We start from the raw sequence: 23,862 nt of genomic DNA, 5'->3' as shown, positions 1-23,862 counted from the left end.
TACAGCTTGCTGTTACAGTTTTATGATTCTTACTCCTTTCAATTATAGACTACTCCAATTTAGTTGCTTCAAGACAGAAAATCTGCCATTGCTCCTAGGTAGTGTGTTTGCATTTTGAAATCTTATACCCCTTTTGCGTTGGGCCTGCTGAGCATCCATATGGCATTTCCTCTTACTTTCTTACCTTCCTATTTACTTTAAGCTATGTTGGTCCATATAGATTTAGAGCAATATTCCCATTTGCATTCTGAAATCAAGTTTTCATTGGTCAGCAGCCAAATGAGAAAATGAAGGTCAGAATAATGTATATGTGAAGATATATTAACATAAGATAAATTGATCCCAGTGGTTATGAAATCTGACTTTGGGAGGTAAGAGTGTTCAGCTCTGAGTTTTATCATGTGTGTCCGTTGAACTTGCTTCATGAACAAAGCTTTGTTCTGCTCTCTGGCCCACAGACTCGTTTCCATTTGTGGGGCTCCCTTAGTGAACTCTTTTTTCCTGTTTGGAAGGTCCCCCATCTGAACTTGGAGCCTAAATACATTTTCAGAGCCAAATTTGCAAGAGGGTGAAGAGATGCTGCAGCTACTATTTTTAGCAATGTTTCTAAAAGTGTGCGTTGGGAGGTGAGGGCCCAAAGATGGAAATTCATTGATCATTGAAATAAACACAAACCCTGAAGTCCTGGCCCCGTTTTCTCGACTATGTTGCAAGTGATTGAAGCCTGCTGAATTATTAGGTTAGATTTAGTTCTGTAATATGATAGGATTTTCTTACTAGGTTGATTATTGTACATTAATTTGATTATTAGCTATGATCGGTAGTGTTTGTAACAATCACTGTCTGTAGGCTTATGATCTGGACAAAACAGGAACTTCAGTATGTTTACTATTGCTCTCACTTGGAAAAAAAAACTTTAAAAAAAGCACAAAGTAAAGTAGTAGGTCCATTTCTATAGACAGTTCATTCTTTCAACAAATATTTATTGAATTCCTAATAGGTGAAGAACCACTTCTCAGATAACTAAGTAATTTGTATGAGTATATATTCACTGAAGAGAACAGGAATAAGTCCTTCAGAAAGTACTTGAGTATCTGTTTGTTTTTAATACTCTTATTTTTCTACTTGGTTTTGTTGTTACTCATAGCAGGATGGAAACTATTCTTCGAATTGCTTTTTTCATCTGATGTAATAATGAAAGCCAAAGTATTCATATATCTTAAAATAGCCCTAAAAGGTACTCCTGAACTTCTTACTGGAATAATGTTTGATACTCTAATTATATAGGCTGTATTTATGTAATGTGTAGAATGACATATTAATAAATAAAGCAATCTGTTACAAAAAAAAAAAAAAGATAAATTGACCCCAGGAACACAGTCACAGAATTGTGCTTTGTGGAGCCTTACCACAGGTTTTATCAAGGATTGTTATAAAGCCATAGAAAAACTGAGCTTACATATTTTATGTACATAGTTGATTATATAATTCAGGGTGCCATGTGTCAGGTTCATGTTATGAGTTTCTGTTAGAATTTAGTGTTGCTCAGTACTTTGTTGTGCCCTCTCTCTTTTCTGATAATGCTGCATTTCTCTTTTTGCCCTGGCTGCCTGGACATTCCAAGGCAAAGTCAAGGCTCAGTCACAGCAACTCAGGGTTGACATTAACAAGGAGGGCTGATGGAAAAGATGCAGATTTGGGAATCAGAGCTGGATTTGAAGTCCAGCCTTGTTAGTCAGGTGCCCAGGCCATATGCACAGGTGGTGCCTTGGCCTCCCCTTTCTCATGGTGTATATATCTCAAATCCCTTTTTTGGAAAAAGCATATATAATTAAATCAGAGAAGAGTAGAGTAGTTAGGTGTTTGGTGAAAAGCAGTTGGTTGCAAGCATACACAATTTTGGAATTGCTCCCAGACTTCTCCACATCTAGGTTTTCACTTATTATCTCAACGTTCTAATCTCAGTTGAAGTATCCCCTGCTCAGGAGGCCTTCCCTGACCTTCTCCTTCACCACCACTATGTTCCATGACTCTGCTTTGCTTTCTTTACAGCACTCATCACTGTTTTGAACTCTTGTCTTCTAGTTTGTGTCAGCTAGTTGAGTCATGTCTGCCTAGATCTGCCTCTGAAGTCCCAGGGCAGCACCCAGAACGTCATGAGCACTCAGTGACATTTGAACGAATGGAGGCTATGTGGAACATTTCAGGTCACTCCTTAGATAACTTTGAAAAGGAAAATGCATTCTCTCTGGCACCAGTTTTGTTTTTAAACCGTGCTTTAGGAAAATGTGACCGAACACCTATATTACATAAAATTATATGTAATATTTTGAAAGCAGAACTTTAGAGCTAAAATAATTATTGTCTTAATTGTTAATGATTGGCTTTCTAGAAAAAAAAGAACATTTTCTTTTTCTCTTTTAGGTCAAAGAGCCTCCTGAAATCAATTTAGTTCTGTACCCTCAGGGCCTGACTGGTGAAGAAGTATACGTGAAAGTGGATTTGAGGGTTAAATGCCCACCCACTTATCCAGATGTGTGAGTACGTTTATAAATAGCTTTGATTAAGATTTCAGTTCTGTTTTGACAACGTAGAAACTGGTTGAAGTTAATGACATTTTCTCCTTCCAGCCTTCATTCCATTTAAAATTTCATTTCCTACCACCTGTATTTCATCAAAACTACATCAGCAATAGACATTTTCCTGAAACCTATCTCCTGTTAAGTCAGCTTACAGTTAGTGTTCTCTGCAGATACTGATATTTGTTCTGTGACTGTTTGCTTCCTCTGATGTGTTAACTAACTTTTGTTTGTTTAGTTCTTCATAAACTGGGAAGAGGAACAATCTAGAAGAAAAGGATAAAGGTGTGGTGACTATTCAAGCCTTGTGTACTTAGTTATAAAGTATGATTGGTGTTAGGACTTAGAGAAGCCTTCTGGGCCTAATGGGACCTTTACTTCCTAGAATAAAGGAGGATTTAGTCACCCTGTTTCTGGGGACACTGCTAAGGGGTCCTCACTGAGCAGTCCCACGCCTGCAGGGCATGCAGCATTGCTGGCCTCCACCCACTAATGCCAAGAGAGGTCCCCGGTCAATGAGACAGCCAAAGAAACCCCCACTGAATAGGATACCACCTCTGGTTGGAAACCATTGGTAGCATTAGCAATCAGGACTCATTTTTTTTTTTTTTTTGATTTACCATGTATATTCCATGTAATCTCCCCCTAGACTTTCTATGTGGAAAAGTAGATTGGCCTGGATGACGTTTTATGGTTTAAGCTTGTTGTACAGTGAACCAGTGAAGGAAAGTGACAAATAAAAGGAAGCACTGCCTCACACATGGTGCTTAATGTACACCTGGTGGTAAATTTATGAAATTTGTTGACCAAGAGGTAATGGAGGATATGAAAATACAGATAGGTCAAGATGAGCTTCTCAAAGTTAGTAACCCACTTTTACCCCAACCTCTAGTTCTAGAGTAGATATAGTAGGTATGCAGAATGTTAATTAGTGAATTAATTAAAGTGTTATTAATTTTATGAAAGAAAAATAAGACAGTGCCTCTCTAGGTTTTTTTTTCCTGACACCAAATAGGTGGTGTCTTTTCTGACATCAACTGGGTGTCCAAACAATTCAACTCATTTCTGACAGATGTCCATGGTTATTGGTACCTGGGTTAAGGGCTCATTCCCACAAGACTTCAGACGCCAGTTGCGGTCCTAGTACTTCTGATCAACTGGCTATAAATTTGCAGGTTCCCATGACCCGCTATGAGGTTTGATAATTTGCTAGAACAGCGCACAGAACTCAAGAAGGCACTTCACTTACTATTACCAGTTTATCAGAAAGAATACAACTCAAGATGAGTCAAATGGAAGAGATGCATAGACAAGGAATGTGGGAAGGGGCGTAGAGCTTCTTTGCCATCTTGACATTGACAGATATCCCCTGGGTGGGGGGGCGGAGGGAGGGCTCGATCACCCCTGGTTGAGAGCCTCAGCATTAGAGAACTATTCAGGTACATCTTGATGTGTCCACTTGGTAAAAATACTATGGGATGATTATTTAAGAAACTATATGCAAATGCTTATAAAAAGTTTAAAAGTGAACATTATAATACCAGGCACATAAAAGTATGAATTATGCGGCAAGGGCATAAAGACAACATTGAAAAATGTAAAGCAAGTTTAATTAGTGTTGTAGATGAATTTTTCACCATCTGTTAATACTGTATAACAATTGCTTGATTTTTTAAAAAATAATTATGTAAGTCTTAAACTTGAGGGGACATTTCTGTCTTTTGAGATGATATGGTACAGGAAAACTTTCCTTTTCTGCAAATTAGTCCTTGATAACACAGTGAGAGAGAGACTCCTGGCTTAGATCATCTATACGTGGACTCAGAACTTTCTCTCAGATTTCCATCCGTCCAAGTAGATGATGGAAGCAGTCTGTCATACTGAAGCATTGAGAGAATGCAGGGGTGAGTAGTAAAGGCCTTGCCAAGGTGAAATGCCATGAATCACTCAGAAATGCTTAGTGGGAAGTCATGAATCATCTTCTCTTCTGTAAAATTAAATGAAGCCTACTTAATCTCAGTGAGTTGTTATTGGATGTTTATTGGTTGGAAGTAAGAGGAACCCCAAGGGCAGGTTGTACCTTCCTTGGGTAGAAGGTGTTGTCTCTTAGTTGTGCTCTGTAGGGATCAAGAGGAGTGTTAGGCATCCTTGGAATGGCAAAGTTTGCAGAGTGTGCATGACTAGATTTATACATGAGTGAGTGAGCTCATTTACAATCCGAATGGGTGGCTGGGACACAGCATGTGTGGGAATACTGGATGGATCACTGTGGCTCCATCTTGCCTAGTTATTCTTGTCCAGCTTTATGCCGGAGCACGCCTATGAGCACAAAGGGCTTGGACTCTTGTGGGTAAGCTGTTAGAGTTACCTGATGTGGAGGGGTCGAGCATTACCATACAAGGGAGTACATGGTTAAGTTACTAGGCTAGAGTCACACACTGAGCTGGAGTGATTTTTTTAAAAGGCAGTAAACAGTAGATGTTGGAAATTTGAATCAGATTATAAAGTTGAAATCAGAGGAGCTGAGGAGACACCCAATTGAGCCCCAATAAGTCTGGTCATCTTGGGGAGCAGGGCACCTGACAGCCCACTCTGACCACTGGCCAGCGCAATTCTGTCCCACAGGCGACAGGCGAGTCCATGTTGAGCACTGTGTCAACAGAGTTGCAGAGGTAGAGTTGAAATCCTTTTGAGATGAAGGGAAGTGAAGTGTTGGTGGGGGATGAACAGTAAGGCTCACAAATGAGGTCCCATTGAAATCTCCAGGCCCTGAGCTTGGAACTTAGCAAATGTTAATGCAAATAATCTATACTTTCTAGAGTAACTCCGTTTTGTTTTTTTCTTTTTTCCAGAGTCCCTGAAATAGAATTAAAGAATGCCAAAGGTCTATCAAATGAAAGTGTTAATTTGTTAAAGTCTCACCTAGAAGACGTGGCCAAAAAACATTGTGGCGAGGTATGATTTGTTAAACTGGAATTATAAGAGGACAGTAAAAAATCTCATGTTCACCAGTGTTTGCTTTCCTGCATTTTCTTTGGGTTAAAGGCCTTCCCACTGCACCTTAAATCTAAATTTCACTGGGATGTTTTAGTTTTTATTGGTACCTACAAAGGGGAACATTGGCATTTGTATTTCTTTAGCGTATGGTATCTATGAATTACAAATTGTAGAATGTGTATAGACAGTAATATTGATGCGTAAGAATTCTTCTGAGAACAGTCCATATGAACCAAGCCATACTTTTTGCACACTTTGGACCTGACGTTGTCTGATCTTGTCTTGAATCTTTATGTTGGAAAATGTTTGCAGACAAGTGATTTCTGATCAAACTTTGATACGTCTCCCCTTTTTGTACTAATTGTTTTCCTTCTCAGTAATGAGCAACCTACTCTCCTCAGTCCATGTCCCTCCTCTCCCTGAGCATTCATACCTTGTTCGGTACTGATTCTTGTTGAATCCTCTGCGCAGCAGAGTCTACACGAGCTCCCCCTTGGGTGGCAGAACTCTCTCTGGAGGGCTAGACTAGGTGACTTCTCAGTGCAGAGTGTTACTGTGTGTTCCTTAAGCCCCACGGATCCCCTTAAGTATAATCCGTCTTTTCCTCACTTTTGTGTAAAATCACTCAGTGTGTTTGCCTGGACAGCTTATGCTTTACTATTCCATCCTGTAAAAACTGACAGAGTTAAGAAAGGATTCCGTGTCTATTTTGGAGCTCTAGAAAAGTGGCCGGGCAGTTTTTACTTGCACTCTGTAACACAGTGAGTCACAACATGCCCCGTGAGGTGCTTTTTGGCCGTGAAAACTTTGCCTATCTAAGTTGTGTTTCCAAGAATGTCAGTCATTGTTGAGGTACAGAAAGTGACTGTAGAACAGCCTGAACAAAAAACTAGGCCTTGGGAATTCTTCCAGAGTTCTCTCTAGTTTATTTCTTTTTTTTTCCGCCTAGTTCTTTCTAGTGTAGTCTAATGTCTAACTGAAAAATAATTTGCAGTTATATTGAAAATTCAGCTACAGAATCCTCTGGTTTCTTGGATTTATGATTTCCTTTTTGAAAAATTTTTTGCTATTTCTTTTTACAGTACAGTATTATTAACTATAATCACTATGCTGTACATTAAATCTCCAGAACTTAACTTATCTTTTAACTAGAAGTTTGTACTCTTTGACCAACATATATTCCCTTTTCTCCCACCCGCACCCCAGTCCCTGGTAACCACCATTCTAGTCTGTTTCTATGAGTTCAGCCTTTTTAGATTCCACATGTAAGTGATATCATGCAGTATTTTTCTTTGTCTGACTTAATTTAACTTAATATATTGCCTCAAGGTACATCTTCATTGTTACAAACAGGAGGATGTTGTTTTTCGTCACTGAATAATATTCCATTGTATCATACATGTCATACATTATATGTATCCTATCTTCTTTGTTCATTCATCTGTTGATACTTGGGTTGTTTCCCTAGCTTGGCTATGGTAAATAGTGCTGTAATAACATGAAGGTACAGATATCTCTTCAAGATCCTTTGTTTTCATTCCCTTTGAATATATACTCAAAAGTGGGATTGCTGGATCATATAGTAGTTCTGTTTTTAATTTTTTGAGGAACTTCTATACTCTTTTCCATAGTGGCTGCACCAGTTTACATTCTCACCAGCAGTGTACCAGGGCTCTCTTTTCTCCACATCCTCAACACTTGTTACTTGTTGTCTTTTTTGATGATAGCCATTCTAACAGGTCTGAGATGATATCTCATTGTGTTGTTGATTTGCATTTCTGGATGATTAGTGACATTGAGCATCTTTTCATGTACCTTTGGCCCTTTGTCTGCATTGGAAAAATGTCTATTGCATTCTTCTACTCATTTTTAAATTGGATTGTTTGTTCTTTACTATTCAGTTTTTATGAGTTCTTTATATATTTAAATATTAACCCCTTATCAGATAAATGATTTGCAAATATCTTCTCTCCTTCCATAGGTTGCCTTTATATTTTGTGCAAAAACTTTGTAATTTGATGTAGTCTCACTTGTTTATTTCTGCTTTTGTCCCCCCTGCCATTTTTTGGCTTTATTTTAAACTACACTTTTTATTATGAGATAATTATAGATTCTTATGAAGTTGTAAGAAACAATGCCAAGAGAGCCCATGTACCCTTTACTCAGTTTGCCCTAATGGTAACGTTTTGCAAAACTGTAGTGTAGTATCATAACCAGGATATTGACATTGATATAGTCAAGATACAGAATAATTCCATCACCACAAGATCCCTTGTGTTGCATATTTATAGCCAACTCCTTAAACCCCTCCAACCCCCCCATGCCCTCCTTAATTAACCTGGCAACCACTAATCTGTTCTCTATTCCTATACTTTTCTTATTTCAAGGATGTTATATAAGTAGAGTCATAGTATTGGCTTTTTTTCCACTTCAGCATTACTCTCTGAAGACTCATCCAGGTTGTTACATGTATCAGTAGTTGTTACTTTTTCTTGCTAAGTAATATTCCATGGAATAGATGTACTACTGTTTGTTTAACCGTCCACCAGGTGAAAGACATCTGGATTATTTCCAGCTTTGGACTTTTGAAAATAAAGTTGCTATAAACATTTATGTACAGGTTTTTGTGTGTACATAAGTTTTCATTTCTCTGGAATAAAAACCCAGGAGTGCAATTGTGAGTGTATGGTAGTTGCATGTTCAGTTTTTTAAGAAACTGCCAAACTTTTCCAGATTGTCTGTACCACTTTACCTTCCCATCAGCAATAGGTGAGTGATCCCAGTTTTTCCACATCCTTGTCAGCATTTGGTGTTGTCACTTTTTTATTTTAGCTGTTCTAATAGATGTTGTGATGGTTAATTTTATGTGTCAATTGGCTAGGCCATAGTACCCAGATATTGGGCCAAACATTATTCTAGATGTTTTTGTGAAGGTATTTTTTAATATGAAATTAACATTTAAATCAGTAGACTGTGAGTTTAGCAGGTTACTTTCCATAATGTTCGTGGGCCTCACCCAGTCAGCTGAGGGCTTTAATAGAAAAAGACTGGCCACCTGGGAAGAAGAGGAAATTGCCAGGAGATGGCCTTCAGACTTGAACTGCAGTATCAGTTTTGCCCTGGGTCACTAGCCTGCTGGACTACCCTGCAGATTTTAGACTTACCAGACTCTATAATCACATGAGCCAATTCCTTAAAAATCAGTCTCAATCACCACCCCTCACCCTCTTTACACACACACATTCAGTGGGCCCACCGTATCCATGGGTGCTGCATCTGTGGATTCAGGCAAGCACAGATCAAAAATATTCAGAAAAAAAAAATCCAGATAGTTCCAAAAACCTAAACTTGAATTTGCCTCATGTCAGTAACTATTTACATAGCATTTGCATGATGTTTACATAGTATTTTCATTCTATTAGGTATTATAAGTAATCTAGAGATGATTTAAAGTATACAGGAGGATGTACGTAGGTTGTATGCAAATACTACATCATTTTATATAAGAGACTTGAGCATCCGTGGATACTGAGGGATGACTCTGTGTGTGTGTGTGTGTGTGTGTGTTTTGGTTTCTATTTGGTTCTGTTTCTCTGGAGAATCCTGACTAGTACAGATGTGTATTGCGAGGTGAGGTGGAGCGGCCATTGTACATAAGGAGGTCAGGAGAGACCCCTGATAAGGTGACATTTGAGCAGAGGCCTTGAGAGAAGCAAGACAGTGAACTGTGTAGATTAAGAGGCAAGGTGGACAAGAGCCAGTTTGGAGAGCAGCTCTTATTTACATCTACTCATATATTTTGTCAGATTTGTATAGAAAATTCTATAGATAGATTAGCAAAAGAAAATCCCTCCACTCCTTGGCTCCTGGCTCCTTTCTGGTGTAGAAATGGTTTCTCTTTAACTTAATGGAAACTGCCTTCACTGGCCAGCTTTCCTTAAAAGAGCTTTTCATACAGTAGTTTGCCTCTTAGACTCTAGACTGGTGTTTCTCAACTATAAATAGAAGTGTATTCAGAGAAAACCACAGCTTCTGGTATAGTAAAAAATACATGATCTCCCCACAACAATAGCTGTGCTTTCTCTCCAAGAGAAAGGTGAACACCAAGCAAACTAACGTTATATTCTTGTGTACAGTAACTTATATTACTTTTTACCAGCCCGTTAGAAACAGGAATTTTTAATCTTGATTCATTGTAATTGAGGAAAAAAATTTCAGAGTGGTGGTCCTCACCTGCAGAAGGACCTTGGCACTCTTGACCTCTTTGGGACTGGGGTAGTGGTCAGTGTGGGGTCCTGGAAAGCCTGTTCTGTTGATTTACCAACCCTGTTATGATTTATGACTCCTAGGAATAGGGGAAAGTAGCTTCCTTTGTTCACGTAGGATGTCTGAGAGAGGGGCCTTTTTCCTTCTGATACTGTGAATGCTTCCCTAAGTGGAAATGAAGTGCTTTCCGAGCATTGATTAGTCTGCTCCTGGTCTGCTCCCCTAGCAGGGAGATAGTGAGACCTTTAAATATTTGCCTCTGTACCCAAGTCGGATGTTTTCAGTATGCTGTATGGATAGATGAATGCTCTCACATTAGCAATGATTGTTCTCTGTTCAGCTGTCATTGTGTAGGCAGGTTTTCTAGCTGGGAAGGTAGTTTTTACTTTTATGCAGTCTTAAATATTTTACCAGATTTATTTATGTAGAAAAATGTTTCACCGAATTTATTATATTGAAAAAATGCCAATAAATTGAATGGGACTGCCAAAGGAAAATGAAGTTTTTTATTTATCTGGATAGTGATTTGTCTTGATAGTCACACAATGAGATGAGCCCTATAAAAGCTTTTTCCTGCTGTGGTTACATCCTATACCTAATTCAGAACATGTCCCATCAAAATGATTATCACCATTATGAGTGTCTCTGACGGCCTGCATGTCTTTCTATAGTCTCTGCTTTGGGCCCTGTCTTCCCATCACTTGACCATTTGTGGTTGATTTCCATCCACATGTTTAGGTGATGATATTTGAACTGGCTTACTACGTGCAGTCATTTCTCAGCGAGCACAACAAGCCCCCTCCCAAGTCGTTTCATGAAGAAATGCTGGCAAGGCAGGCTCAGGAGGAGCAGCGGAGGCAGCTTGAGGCCAAGCGGAGAGAGGAACAGGAGGTGAGACCTGGATCACCACGGCAACCAGCCCCGAGTACTGCAAGCTCCTATAGGTGTTTACTCTGTCTCTGCCTACACACTTATCAGTATTTATTTAAGTTTTGCTCAACAATTGATCCAAGAACCATGGATTCACTTGAGAGGAGGCCATCAGAGTAACTGAGAAATAAATATTCCCTACCAACAAATATCAGTGCTGGCCCTAGAACCCTTAGTCCAGGTCTTTAAAGAAAAGACAAAAGAAGTCATTTAACCAAGCTTCTTGTGCTCCTTCTGCACTTGTAAAGCTGTGCAGGATGCACAGAGTTTTAGAGGCTATTACTATCTTCCCACTGTGGCACAAGTATCTTGTGCCCAAATGAGTAGCCAAAACCAGAGATGGAAATTTTTTGTGTTCACTAACCATTTGTATTTTTTCTTTAATCTATTTGCATAAGGGTTACACTCCTGTGTTATTTTTCACATCTTTTAATCAAAGATAATATATGTATCTAAATTTCCTTCGTGATTTTTAACTTAGTTTTCTTTTCCTACTTAGTCTTTTAATAAACTTATCTAGAACTTATTTTGGGGTGGGTTGTGAAAATGAGGTTCAGTTTTTCTTTTTTTTATCAGACATTTTTCTAACACATTTATTAAATAATCATTCTTCAAGTGATTTGTAATACTTCCTTTAAAGTATATTTTACCTAATTATATATACTAAGTTCTATTTGCATATTATCTATTTTGTTCAATTCATCTGTTTTTTTCTTGAGTCTCTGCCAGTCTCTTTAGTTTATTGTATCTTTATAAGAGAAGTCAGGGCCCCTGTCCCTTCATCTTCCATTATTCTTTTTTTTTTCCTCAACTATTCTCACACATTTATTCTTATAGATGCATTATAGGATTGCTTTCTCAAAATCAGAACAAAACAAAGCCTCCAGGATTTTGAGTAAAATTGCACTGAACCTATGGATTCATTTAGGAAGAATTAATATGACAATATTCAAACTTCCTATCCAGGAATGTTTTTCCGTTTATTTTTATCTCTCAGTGAGGCTTTTTGGTTTTCTTTAGATGTTACTGTTTCTTACAGTTACTTCCATGGTTTTGTTTTTTCTGCTTTTCTTCGTTTCTTATTCCTGATTCTTTTTTTTCCCCCCTGCTTCATTTTGTTCAGCCTTTGCTTATGTTAACAATGTCTTTGTAAGTCCCATTCTTTTTGTTACTGCTTATCTCCTATTTAATTGTGTAGCCTAGTTATCACTTAAGGTTTACAGTTCCTTCTTGTTGTCATTGTTCTTAGGCAGACACGTTTTTATTAGAAGATAAAGATATTTAGCTAATGATCTTGGTTTGGTGTACTGCTGTAACTACCTGTAAGTTTGGGGTATGTTTTTTCATTTTATGTTATTGCTGTAATAGTTTTTGGTAAGTCTCTCAATGGTTTTGATATTTTCAACCCTGAATTTTAACAGACGCATAAAAAATACTATTTTTCTCTACCTAAATTCAGAACCATTTGAGCAATAGATACATGAGTCAGATGGATAGAAAGCAAAATGCCACTTTTAATACTGAGAAAGCTGATTGGGGAGTGCAGCTGAAGTCTATGGCTTGTGGGTGTGGTGCCAGCTCAACCCACCTCCACCAGGTCAGCCCCCGCACCTGGTGGTGCAGAGCAGGCACGAGTGCTTGTCCTCTGCAGACAGGCAGGTATCGAAGAGAAGGGGCTCAGTCAAGTGTGGGGAGAAGGGAGAGGCCAGTGGTGTTGCTGCAGTGAAAGTCCCTCCGCGTGGAAACTTGAGGAGTGGAGAGTAAATGCCCTCCTACACAGTCTTGACACCTGGTTAAGTGAGAAGCCTATTGCATTAGAACTCTGATAAACTGATATAACCACAGTTTGTACTAAGGTCTGTATATTCAGGTCTCTTAGAGGAGGACTTGAATTATTGAAATTGTAAAGATTTTTTGTGATTCCAGAATTTATATGTTGTATGGGTTTCAGAGAACAGCATTTGATGGCAGTATGATTTATTTCAGCAACGTGAAATCCTTCATGAGATTCAGAGAAGGAAAGAAGAGATAAAAGAAGAGAAAAAAAGGAAAGAAATGGCTAAGCAGGTAGTCTATCAATTCTGCCATACTTCAAATAATTTACATTTTGCCAAAAATAAAATCTTTTTCTTTCCATTGATATTTGGATTATTGTATCTTTATAATGTTTGAATATCTGAGAAGTCAGGACCCTGTCCTTCATCCTTCAGTATTCTTTTTCCTTCATTATTCTTTTCCCCCTCATCTGTTACTATCAGTAGTAAATCTTAAAATGAAGCACTAAAAAAAAAAAAAATCCCTCAAATATCATTCATTTTGTATTTTGGATTCTCCAAATAGGCAGCAAAATTTAGAGTTCTGTGTCATCTGTAGATGACTTAGGCTTATGTGACTACAGCAGTTTAAAGAGTCAAAAGAGAGAGGAGATTGAAGCTTTAATAACCAACCTGGACTGAAATTCTTCGTACTTGGAAAACAAGACTGTTTGTTCATACTGAAGAGTGAATGAATAGACCACATGGATCTGTCTGAGTTTTCATTCAGTGATGGAAAAGAAGGATTCAACAGAACAGGTTTAACAGGCAGTGGTGGAAAATGATAAAGTCCTTTTTCTTACATTTTCCCTGAGTCCAGCTCAATCAAAAAACCAGTTACACATGTTTGGGGAAATCAGAGACAATTTTGCTCTTTCTTTTTTATAGAATTATGGCATTTAACTTAAGGGAAACGATGAGGTGCAGTGGGGGGAGGCAGTGATGTTTGAGTAAGCAGCACCTGGCTGAAAACTTTGGCTTTTTCACTGCCTGGCTCTGTGACCTTGACAGCTGACATTCTCCGTCCTTTTCTTCATCCCTCAAAATGGCACAGTTAATGCCTTCCTTTTTGTCTTATGTAATTATTCCCACAGATAGATGTACTGCTCTTTGTGGATGTGCAAAGCCATATACAAATGTAAGGTGATATTGTTTTTCCCACCAGCTGCCCTGTCTTACGTCTGATATCTCTTTGAATGCCTCCTTCTGCTCATCTCTTGCTCTTCTCCCTAACTTTTCATGTATATTCCAAGATTTTAAGCATTTTGATGGATAAAATTCACATTCTCTTGAAACTGTAACCTGGCCTTCAGTTCCTGAACCAGTACAAATTTGGGCATTATATTTTTAAAAGTTGAGTTCAACTTTATTACACTTGAAAGCATTCAGCTTAAACAAAATTTGCACTCTCTTCATATTTATAACTATGTACCATGATTGTCTTCCATGTATGACTTATGTCTAAAGTAGGTTTTTACTTTTTTTAGGGACGTTTAGAAATCGCTAGTTTGTCAAGCCAAGATCATACCTCGAGGAGAGACCCCGGAGGACATAGAGCAGCTGCCATTCTACACGGAGGCTCTCCTGACTTTGTCGGAAACTGGTAAACATCGGACCAGCTCCTCTGGGAGGTCTCGGTAAGTCCCTGAGATTTCCCATCTGGAAAGGTGAAAGACATAGGAGGAGTCAAACAACTTGTAGTGAAATCTGATGAAATTGTCAGATCATAGTTTTAATAACTTTTCCAAAGCCTGTGTATCTTAATATATTAGTTAGCAATATAAAGTAAAACTTTCATTTGTTTTAACACTTTCCAAGTATCTTTCATGAAACCAGTTTTGTGATTCATTCCCCTTCATAACAGTTATAACACTGAAGTATAAAAGGATGTGGGTCAGAGAAGAGGAGATCTTCATACATCTCCACACCTGTGATCCTCCATTGTTCATGGTCTCTCCATTGGTTCCAGTGGAGGCATGGACTGGTTCACTTCAAATTAAACAGTATCAGGCGTTCTTATTAACTTTATGTTCACAAAATTGCCCCGAGTTTCAAGTTGGGGGACCAAGAACTAGAGTTTCTGTGGCATCCGAGTGAGTTAGGCAGGAAGGTGAGACTGTCCTAGCCCCCTGTGCCTCAGGTGAGAGTCCCCTTTCTCTGTCCCATCCCAACCATCTATACCATTGGCCATATTGGTAGGGCAGTCTCTGGATGGGAGCCTGATTCTCAAGTCTCCGTTTGACAATTTGCAACCTCACTTCTTGCCCCTTGGCTTTTTTTTAATCATCTTTTCTTTTTTGAGGTATCAAGGTCCTAGATGCCTAATTTAGTCTTCTAAAATTCAATTGTGTCTAATTCTCTGTCCTTTATAAGACCTAGTTAATGTTATTTGGCAATTTTGTTTAAACACTCTTTATCCTTGTGTACTGCCACAGCTACTTGGAAAAACTGATAACATGGGTGGTATTTCTAATTATATTTGCAAACCTCCATGAACATTCCATAATCTAAAATAAATCATTGACAATAACACCAGTGTTTTTGCTTCTAAGTACCATTTGCTTACATTTGAGATGGCTATTTCTGCTGAATTTAGAAGCTATTTTACTTATGAGTGGATTAGGTTCCAGAAGGTTGTTCCAAACCCAATTCTGATGAGTCCAAGGTAGACAATATTAGCCTCCAATATATACACGTTTTGGGGTGAAAACAGGAAACACTGATGACTTTGGATTTTGCTTCTTTATAACTTCTCTCCAACCTCTGTGTGGTCTACTTTTTATCCTTCAGAATTGTTCCTGCTGTCAGTCTATCCTGTGTCATGACTGTTAAATACAAACAGTGAGATTCTTAAGAGTTCTAGTAAGAAAAGATACATCATTAAAATTGAAATACAAAGACATAATTTTAGTGAAAGTGTCAAGAAAAGGACAAATATGGTATATGACATTTATGTTAATAAGTCTAGCACATCATTTTAAACCATCAGTCTTACCCTTTTCTCCATAAATTTCACTGTGCCCCAGTGGTTGCACAAAGTAACTTAAGAAGTAGAAATTTAAACAGAGCTACAATGTATTCGTCATTCCCTGATGTTTAGAGTATGTGGACACTTGTGATATGAGAGACTCAAATCATAATAGGTCTTATCAGCAGTATGGGAGGACTGTTAGGGGTTGAGGGGGTAGATGTGTAAGACTGAATATGGCAAGACCAGTTAATAATAGGGTGTTTTGTGTGTCTGGGAGAAATTTGATGATGACCTGAACAGGGCAGGGACTTGTACAGGAGAGGGTGGTACTTGAGGATCAATTAGATGCAGGAGATCTAGGAGCTCAGGGAGACTTGCACATTTTTAACTAGTGAGATAGAATAGATGACTGTGCCACCAACCAAAACAAAAGACCCAAGAGGAGAAATCAGATTGATAGTAGGTAGGAGGGAGGTGGTTTTATTGACGTTGCAATGGCATTAGGAGTAGATAGAAGGTGCAGACATGGAGACAGCGAGTATTGAAGTTTGAAGGTGAAGAACAAGATGGGGATTGTGGGAGAGGAGTATGGTGTGGGAGAGATTTGTAGGCTGAGGGGAAGGAGCCAATATAGAGGGACAGATTGAGCATATGGGAGAGAGGGACTAACCCATGGACTAGGATCCCAGGGAAGACGGTAGGGGATGGAACTGAGGACAGGGCAGCTGCCCTTCCTCAGTCTGGGAAAAAGATAGAATCATGCAGATGCCAAGTAGGTTTCTAGGTGGACCCACTGAAGGTGTGGGCTTCACTGCTCACTGTTTCATGTTCTCAGTGAACATGGAAGTCAGGATCATGTTAGAGTGAGAAGGCTGCTTCCTAGAGACCTGTTCATGTGCCCGATCAAAGCATTTCTTACAAGCATCCAATCCTGACCATTAAGAGCTCTCTCTCCCTTTCCTTGTTCCTGCAATCTTCTTCCTGATTTATTCATTATTTTTTACATTATAATCTAACTTCCCAGCTATTACTTCCTACCCAGGGGGAAAAAAGTAGAAAAAAGGGAAGAGAAAAGGAGGGCTTGGGCTTTGAGTGTTTTGAAGAAGTGAAGAGGAATGGCAGAGAGTATCTACCAAAGACAAGGAAGAGAATGAATGAGTAGTCAATGGTGGGGGGCCCAGTTGGAGACCAGGAATTTATACTGCTCCAAGCCCCATTTTGCAGCTTTCTCCAGATGTGCATGTGCATGAGATGTGCTAAAGGGATTGAACTAAATCACTGCTGTAGAACTTCTGTGATGATGGAAATGTTCTCTACCAGTGCTATCCAGCATGGTAGCCACTAGCCACTGTGGCTGTTGAGGACAGGCATACCTCAGAGATGTTGTGGGAACAGACTACCACAGTAAAGTGCGTATCATGGAAAAGCGAGTCACATGAAATTTTGGCTTCCCAGTGCATATAAAAGTTACATTTACACTATGCTGTAGTCTGTTAAGTGTGCAATAGCATTATATTTTTAAAAAGAATGTACATACCTTAATTTAAAAAGTATTTCTAAAAGGTGCTAAACATCATCTGAGCCTTCAGTGAGTCATAGTTGCAATGACCACAGATCACCATAACAAATATGATAATAACGAGGAAGTTTGAAATATTGCAAGAATTATCAAAATGTAACACAGAGACGGGAAGTGAGCAAATGCTGTTGAAAGAATGACACTGATAGACTTGCTTGACACAGGGTGGCCACAAACCTTCGATGTATTTTTTTTAAAGCAGCATCTGTGAAGTGCAGTAAAACAAAGCTCAACCAAATGAGATGTCCCTGTATTTAAAGGTGCCTACTGCAGTTGAGGACTGAATTTTTAATTTAATTTAATCCTGATTAAATTTAAGTAGCCACATGAATTGGACAGCACAGCTCTAGAGTTAGGGGTTTGCAGAGTTCATGTGGAGAAGACCTCAGTGGGCAATGGTGGGGGTTGGACAACTTTCCCATTAGCACCTTCAGCTCAGTTCCCAGTGGAGACAGATGTTGGACAATGAATGGGCTAGAAAGCAGGAGAAGATGGAGGGGCAAGAATTTCCTGTGTTAATCTTAAAGAAAAAAAAAATCATTGTCCAAATTTATTTTTAAGGCGAGAACGTCAGTATTCTGCATGTAGTAGTGAAGATTCCCCTGGCTCTTGTGAAATCCTGTATTTCTCTGTGGGTAGTCCTGATCAGCTCATGGTGCACAAAGGGAAATGTATTGGTGAGTAAACTAGCTAAACTCATTTAAATTATTCTAATGACAAAAGTTAATCATGAAGAAATGGGGTAGAATAGACACTGTATCATCTAGACCGGAGTAGTTCAAGGAAGCCTTTCATGCTGCTAGTCATTCTGACTCCTATTCCTGATGACCAGAAGTAGTCATTCGGGTTTCCTCTTTTGTAAGGTGGAAATTAAAACCTAGGCTCTTAGAAATATTGTTATCAGAAAGATGATTTAAAATTTGTCATCCTTAGAAATAGTCAAGTTATTCAAAACCTAAAGATTGAATCAATATTTTGCATCATGTACATCTATTGGTGATAAAATATGTGTAACAAAATGAGTTCTTAGCCTGTGATCTTTAATGGTCAAGGCTCATTTTCTCAATTTGCTCTCCATCTGCTTAAGTGTCTTCCTGCTTAGCATGCTGTACGTGACCTAGGAAAACCACTTTGTTTTCTATGTGTCATATTTAGCAGTTTAGCCATCTTTTTTAGCAGATGGTTATTAGAGTGAAGCTTGTTCAGCAATTTGTTATTTGAATTGTTTATGTTAAAATCAAGTTTTCAGTATCTACTTCTTTGCCCTAAATGTAAGTCATCTTTTATCAGCCATACAGATACAGCCACTAATTGGTGTAGGGATCACTTATATATGATGAATTTGACAGTTAAGTTTAATTTCCAATCCCATGAATATTCTTAACAGAGCCAGCAGGCAGCCAGATTATCTATATCAAGTTTGTTTTCTTTCGGTATCTTTTTCCATTCCTCTTTGAGGAGATATAAATAAGCAGGGGAGTTGCCAGGGAGCAGACAGCTGGTGGCAGGAGAAGAAACCAAGTGTCTGAAGAGTCTGATCTGGACACTGGACCTTGGCTGACCGAGGCAGCCTGGACCATGGGAGTCTGCACATACACAGCCTGCCCTATTCAGATGCAGCAGCCGTTTGAGCAGGTTCAGGACCATGGCGGAGATGATTGGCTTTGTCCCTGAGACTGTCCTTGATTCTGAGGCATTTCAGACTCCTGAATTGGCAACCTAAAACTCACTACTTTTAATAATCTAGGGAAATCAGGAAGGCAAATTAATCCAACTGCTTATTACCTTACCTTGGTCTCCTAGTCTCATTGGTGCTCATTAGACAGAATCACCTTCATTAATACCCTCATTAGGAGACACATTTGCAATCTGTATGTTTTTTAATAAAGCCAAGTAAATTATTTATTTTGTTTTCTCACAACAGGTCTAGTTTTTAAAATATATCCTAATTTTCTATGAAATATTTTTATAAAAGATCAACTAATTAACATTTGCTTTTCAATTTAAAGCTGTTGGAACTGGAGAGAATCAAGAACTTCCCTATGGCAAAGAATAATAGAGGCTTCTGTATAGATGACCATCGTTAGCACATGGTAGAGTTATTGGTCAAAGACCTTTTGGTAACATACTTCCCTTCAGCCTTAGTGCAGTGGGTTCTTTTGTCCCTTTTATTATCCCCATCATGCAAAAGTGACAAGAGGAGGGTGACAATAATAAAATTATAATACAAAATAAAAACCTAACCAGCAGTTATGAAATTCCCACTTAATCCCAGTTAGGGAGATAAATGTTGCAAGACATTGTACTGTATAATGCACAAATTTAATTAGGCTTTATGGAAATAACATCACACTCCATCCCATAAACATTCAATATCATGTGTCTCCAGTGTGTACTGCATAGATCCCATATTCCACAGGTTGCTTCCTCTGCTTGACAAATTTTCAAACATCAGGATTTTTTTCCCTGTAGCTAAGAATGTCAGGAATAATTTATGACTAGCATGATAGATCATTTTAATTAAAATCTCTGTTAGCATTTCTATGAAGTAAAACTGAAGTGAGCTAGTTCAGCCACATTTCTCCAAAGTGTTTTTGCTAAAATCACTTTGTCTTAGGTATACAGGTTACTTCACTTTTCATTATGAAGATAATTACCATCATGGAGAACTGTTAATTAAATACTAAGAGAAAAGGACAGAATACTGTGCATCAGTGGTTCTCAACTAGGGCAGTTTTGTCCCCTGTGGGACATTAGGCAACATCTGAAGATATTTTTGATGATTAAGACTGGAATGGAGGTGCTACTAGCATTGAGTAGATAAAGGCCAGGGACACTGCTAAACACTTACAGTACACAAGACTACCTCCTTCAACAAAGGATTGTCTGGTCCCACATGTCAGTAGTCAAGGGTGAGGAACTGTTCTATGTACTATGATTTAATAAATTAGGCAAAAACAGGGTAAAGGGAGCTAGAAGAGAAATAAAACAAAATGGTAGCATTGTGGGTGATATTTTTCTCCATTTCTAATTTTTTGGTTTTTTTCTATTATAGTTATAATAAAAATTTAGATTTTTTTTGTAGGAAAATTTTTGGTATTACAGAAATTTAGCTCTCCTGGGTACAACGGAACCCATATGCCTATCACTAAATAAGCGTACCTCTCTCTCCCTCAAGCTTCAAATTTGAACTTTTATTTCTGATTCCTTTCCTTGAAGCCATTGGCCAGTTTGTGTTTACTGTGCATATTCAGATTTTGTATTTAGAAAATCATCGATGTATTCAAATCTCCAAGTTACTAAAATCTGTTTTTACTGTGCACACTAATCTACATTGATGGAGCAGTCTTGATAGAGAGTTCTTATTTCCAAATTCCTTCTACCATGTTAGTTAGTATTTAGCTATGTACACTGCTATACCAGTAGGCACAGTCATCAGAGGTGAACTGGTTATGAAAATAACATTGTGAATATTGACCAGTAGAAGAAAACATTGGTCTGATACTAAGATCTCAGTGTTGATTCCTGTCCTTTTATAAAATTTAATATTTTAGGGCTCAGAGTATATTGTTAAATCCTAAAAATTAGTTACAAAAGAGCATATAACATGAAATTACATTTTTCACGTTAGTACATGGTATCTATCCACTGTTGAATGAATGAACGTATATTCCCTCTTTTTTTATGCTCACAGAAACTTCACCAGTGAGATTTGATTGTATTTTCTTTCAATGTGCAGGCAGCGATGAGCAGCTTGGAAAATTAGTTTACAATGCTTTGGAAACAGCCACTGGCAGTTTCGTCTTGTTGTATGAGTGGGTCCTTCAGTGGCAGAAAAAAATGGGTCCATTCCTTACCAGTCAAGAAAAAGAGAAGATTGATAAGTGCAAAAAGCAGGTAGGCATCCAAGATGGTTCACTGAGCAAAAGGCCAAATTTCGAGGGTTAAGATGACCAAACAGAACAGCGCTGTGTCTGATTGGCTGGCGTATTTGACCCCGAATGCTGTGAGTTCTGCTTAACCAGAGGGCGTGTTGGAGAACCAGTGCCTTTCTTACCAGTTGTCTCAGCCCTGCTGCCTCTTTCACACCATGGTCAAAACTTGTGCAGCTGCTTCTCAGCCTCCTTTCTTAGCCCTTATCCCATTAATAGCTCTCTCTTGAAATGGGACTAAGGAGTACTCCATAATTGTGTTATTTGCAATCATTTGTATTTTCCCAGTCTTTCGAAATACTGCTTCACAACTGGAGTTTAGGGGACTGGAGAATTTTAAAGTTTATGTATAATACTGAGTTTAAGGAGAACATTTAAAATTGTATATTGCAGTGTTATGAAATAAAGAGATTATAAAGCGGTAGGTAGAACATTGTGTTTAGAAATGTGTGTGTATTTATGACAAAAAGAAAAATTGAAAGTAAATACACTGAAATCATAACAGTTTACTGTTTGTTTTTTCCAGTGGCCATATCGCAAAAGAAGTTACTTTTAAGAGCTATTCATCTTTTGAACTAGTAGGTTGACCATATGGTTTAGGGGAGGACTCAGTTCAGGGCATATTCCTTCTCCTCTCCTTTGAAAATATGTTTTTTATTAAATATTTCACTTTCGAAGTGAAACACTAGCTAATGCTGACCAACCCAGTATGACCTTATTGGTTTTTTCCATATCAGATTCAAGGGGCAGAAACGGAATTCAGCTCACTGGTAAAACTGAGCCACCCAAACGTAGTACGGTACTTTGCAATGAATCTCAAAGAGCAGGCTGATTCCATCGTGGTGGACATTTTAGTGGAGCACACTAATGGAGTCTCCCTCACAGCCCACCTGAGCCACTCGGGCCCCATCCCCGTGCAGCAGCTTCGCAGGTACGCAGCTCAGCTCCTATCTGGCCTCGATTATTTACACAGCAACTCCGTAGTGCACAAGGTCCTGAGTGCATCGAATGTCTTGCTGGACGCAGAGGGCACCGTCAAGATTACGGACTACAGCATTTCTAAGCGCCTAGCAGACATTTGCAAGGAGGACGTGTTTGAGCAAACCCGGGTTCGTTTTAGTGACAGTGCCCTGCCTTATAAAACGGGGAAGAAAGGGGATGTTTGGAGACTTGGCCTTCTGCTGCTCTCCCTCAGCCAAGGACAGGAATGTGAAGAATACCCGGTGACCATCCCTAGTGACTTACCAGCTGACTTTCAAGATTTTCTGAAGAAGTGAGTATCATTGAGATTCTCTGTAATTGCACTTTACTCCTGTGCTTTTTTTCACTTTCATATTCTTTTTCATTAAAAGTTATTGTGAGATATTGAATGAAGTTCCCTGTGCTTTACAGAAGAAATTTGTTTTTAAAATCTATTTTCATATACAGTAGTTAATATCTGCAAATTGTGCTTCAATATATTAAATATCTAAGTCATGTGTATAAGCTGTCCAGCCCCAGTTAACAAAAGAAAAAAACTCCCCGACAAGCATAGCAGCATTTCATTTGTAGTTATATTTTTACTTCTTGGTGAACATCCTTTGGAGAAAGGTTTTATTTCAAATCTGTGATGGGAAAAAGCCCAGACTCTGGAGCCAGACAGCTGGATTCATATCCCACCTTTACCCCTTACTGGCTGAGTGACTTATACTCCTTACCCTGGGTTTCCTCTGAAAAATGGGGATAACAGCAAAGATGCCTCTTGTTATATTAATGAGGTGACTTTCGGAAAGCACCTAAGGATGGGGACTGGTTGCTAGGGGAACCAACCATGTGATTTAGGGGTTTGGAAATTTCAGTCCCAGCCCTAACCTCCGTGGAAGTGAGAGGGGCTGGAGTTTGAATCCATTACCAGCGGCCAATGATTTAATCAATTATGCCCAGGTAGTGAAGCAAAAATCCAAAAGGACAGAGTTCACAGAGCTTTCAGGTTGGTGAACACAGCTGGAGGTTGTGGACGTACTGGGTGGGTGGCATGCAGGAAAGGGCAAGGAAGCTTCAAGCCTTTTCCCCCCACACCTTGCCCTATGCATCTCTTACATCTGGCTGTTCCTGGGTTATATCCTTTGTAATATACTGGTAATCTAGTAAGTAAAATGTTCTGAGTTCTGTGAGCTGCTCTAGCAAATTAATTGAACCCAAGGCCAAGGTAGTTGGAATCTCCCGTTTATAGAACCAATCTCCATTGGTCAGAAGCACAAGTGACAACCTGGACTTGCTGTTGTCTCACGTGGGGGTCAGGGGAGGGCAGTCTTATAAGACTAAACCCTTAACCTGTGGGATCTGATGCTATCTCCAGGTAGATAGTGTCAGAATTGAGTTGAACTGTGTGACACCCAAGTGGTGTTAGAGAATTGCTTGTTGATGTGGGGAGACACCCTCTCCCCACAGCAGAATTGGGTGCAGAACCTTTTATGTGATCAAATGAAAAAAACAAGTTGGAGAATAATATGTATAGGATGTCATCTAAAAAATCAATATTTACACAATAAACTACATTATTTGTTTGGGTGGTTGTCCAGCACTTTGTCATTACCAGAGATATTTAATATTTGTAAGAAGTTTTAATATTTGTAAGAAGGTGTTCATGATTTCCTGATGTAGCTAAAAATTAATTTTAAATTTAGGGGAAAATATCTTATACAAATGCATTTACTGCAATCTTGTTCTCTCAAGGTATGAAATTTGGAGTGTATTACTTTTTAGTTCTATGACATGAAAAAAATTAAATGTTACCCTTTATGATAGTTTCTAT

The 23,862-nt window shown here is 38.7% G+C and overlaps 1 protein-coding gene across 1 annotated transcript in view; it reads left to right on the top strand.

Annotated features, from left to right (window-relative positions):
• EIF2AK4 (eukaryotic translation initiation factor 2 alpha kinase 4) overlaps nucleotides 1-23,862 on the top strand; it is a 79,929-nt gene that overhangs the window by 4,986 nt on the left and 51,081 nt on the right. The window contains 9 exon segments of the mRNA XM_032481519.1: nucleotides 2,425-2,537; nucleotides 5,432-5,534; nucleotides 10,581-10,733; nucleotides 12,759-12,839; nucleotides 14,074-14,187; nucleotides 14,189-14,223; nucleotides 17,698-17,813; nucleotides 20,876-21,033; nucleotides 21,806-22,341. Coding sequence (XP_032337410.1) covers nucleotides 2,425-2,537; nucleotides 5,432-5,534; nucleotides 10,581-10,733; nucleotides 12,759-12,839; nucleotides 14,074-14,187; nucleotides 14,189-14,223; nucleotides 17,698-17,813; nucleotides 20,876-21,033; nucleotides 21,806-22,341 — 1,409 coding nt within the window.

The sequence above is a fragment of the Camelus ferus genome, chromosome 6, assembly GCF_009834535.1.
Source record: "Camelus ferus isolate YT-003-E chromosome 6, BCGSAC_Cfer_1.0, whole genome shotgun sequence".
In the NCBI taxonomy this organism is placed as follows: domain Eukaryota; kingdom Metazoa; phylum Chordata; class Mammalia; order Artiodactyla; family Camelidae; genus Camelus; species Camelus ferus.
Note: the sequence above shows the minus strand (reverse complement) of the source record. Positions and strands in the feature narration are given on the sequence as shown.